Source organism: Micropterus salmoides, unplaced genomic scaffold (assembly GCF_014851395.1).
Source record: "Micropterus salmoides isolate LMB-PRFRI ecotype aquatic unplaced genomic scaffold, ASM1485139v1 Ms_hic_scaffold_16, whole genome shotgun sequence".
Classification (NCBI taxonomy): Eukaryota; Metazoa; Chordata; class Actinopteri; order Centrarchiformes; family Centrarchidae; genus Micropterus; species Micropterus salmoides.
The window spans coordinates 25,274,332-25,275,677 of NW_024040707.1; the positions used below are offsets into that span (position 1 = coordinate 25,274,332).

The 1,346-nt window shown below is 43.9% G+C and overlaps 1 protein-coding gene across 1 annotated transcript; it reads right to left on the minus strand.

Annotated features, from left to right (window-relative positions):
- Nucleotides 1-115: 115 nt before the first annotated feature.
- On the minus strand, nucleotides 116-1,346 carry LOC119906172 (trace amine-associated receptor 13c-like). Its single transcript, XM_038723719.1, has 2 exons — nucleotides 1,174-1,346; nucleotides 116-950 (listed from the first exon to the last, which is right to left on the minus strand). Exons 1-2 carry the CDS (start codon nucleotides 1,344-1,346, stop codon nucleotides 140-142), a joined length of 984 nt encoding a protein of 327 aa, XP_038579647.1. The 3' UTR covers nucleotides 116-139.

A 1,346-nucleotide genomic window follows, 5' to 3' on the forward strand; every position in this document is an offset into this window, starting at 1 on the left:
ACAATTACAACATCAACACATACACGTACAACTTTAGAGTCCTCTTCACTTCAGTGACTCAGCAACGGCACATAAAAACACTTTTCCTCCCTCACAGAAAAGATCATGTGTCTCGTGTCAGTCACTCCACAGTCCCTCTCTACAGTATGTTGGCCCCACAGGAGTGAGGCTGCAGTATCTCAAGTGTAACAATGAGTTTAACAGATTTTCTAAACCAGGGGTAGAAAAAAGCGTAGATCACAGGGTTTAGACAGGAGTTAAAAAATACCAGAAAACCCATAAGTACCTCAGTTGAAGAACCGAGTATGAGTTTGAAGCCTGAGAGAGACACACAGTAAAATGGACAGTAACACATGAGAAACACAGCAACAACAACACCAAGAGTCCTGGCTGCTTTCAGCTCAGATTTCTTAACAGTTACAGTCGCTGATCTACTCAGTTTGATTGCTCTAATATTGGAGTGCATGGCACGAGCCTGAGACACAGCCACTACAAACACTCTCACATACAGGATGATGATGGCACTGATGGGAATGATGAAGGTGAAAACAAGGTCAACAGCTCCTATTATGTTAATCACACATTCTCCATAGCAGGAATTAAACTTGCCTGGTTGTTTCAGGTTATCATATAAAAGCACAACACTGTAAAAAACAGAGTAACCCCAACACAGGAAAACACAGATTTGAACTCTGTTTGCCGTGATTTTGGTGGGGTAGTGCAGAGGGTAACAGATAGCCACATAGCGGTCGACTGATATGAGCACCATGTTTACCACTGAGGCACAGAGAGTGATGGCGGGTATAAAATAATACAGAACACACACCAGGTCACCCAGGAGCCAGCAGGGCTCTGTGAAGAGGATTTGAAACGGCATCACAAGGAGGCCCACGAGGAAGTCTGAGACAGCCAGAGAGAGGAGGAGGAGGTTGGTGGGGGTGTGGAGCTGTCTGAAGGGAGAGAATATCATCACTGTGAATTTTACAAACAAATGTTCATTAATAGAAGTAGTTGCAGCAGTAATGACTTCAGAGTTGAAACTCCAGTGTATCTAGACAGTAAATGGCTGTTGTAAGCACTGTTAATAAGCAAACGTCTCATCAAAACACCAGTATGCAATACTCATATCTTGTTACAACAAAACATTATCAATGCTAAGACATTTATCTCTGCCTGAAGTGGGAGATGGAGATGATGACCAGCAGGTTGAGGGCCACAGTGAGCAGAGAGATGGGGGACAGCACAATGTAAATGAGCGTTGCCTCAGACTGAGATTGTATAATCTTCTTGCAAGAGGTGTTGAGGAGTTGTGGAAAGCAGAGTTCAGCTTCCTCCAGGGTCTGCAT

Bases quoted from the DNA above. Each gene is read 5' to 3' on its own strand.
- LOC119906172 (XM_038723719.1), bottom strand. From the start codon at position 1,346: ATGCAGACCCTGGAGGAAGCTGAACTCTGCTTTCCACAACTCCTCAAC. The intron at 951-1,173 runs GCAGAGATAAAT...CTCTCCCTTCAG, and splicing joins ATCTCCATCTCCCACTTCAG to ACAGCTCCACACCCCCACCA.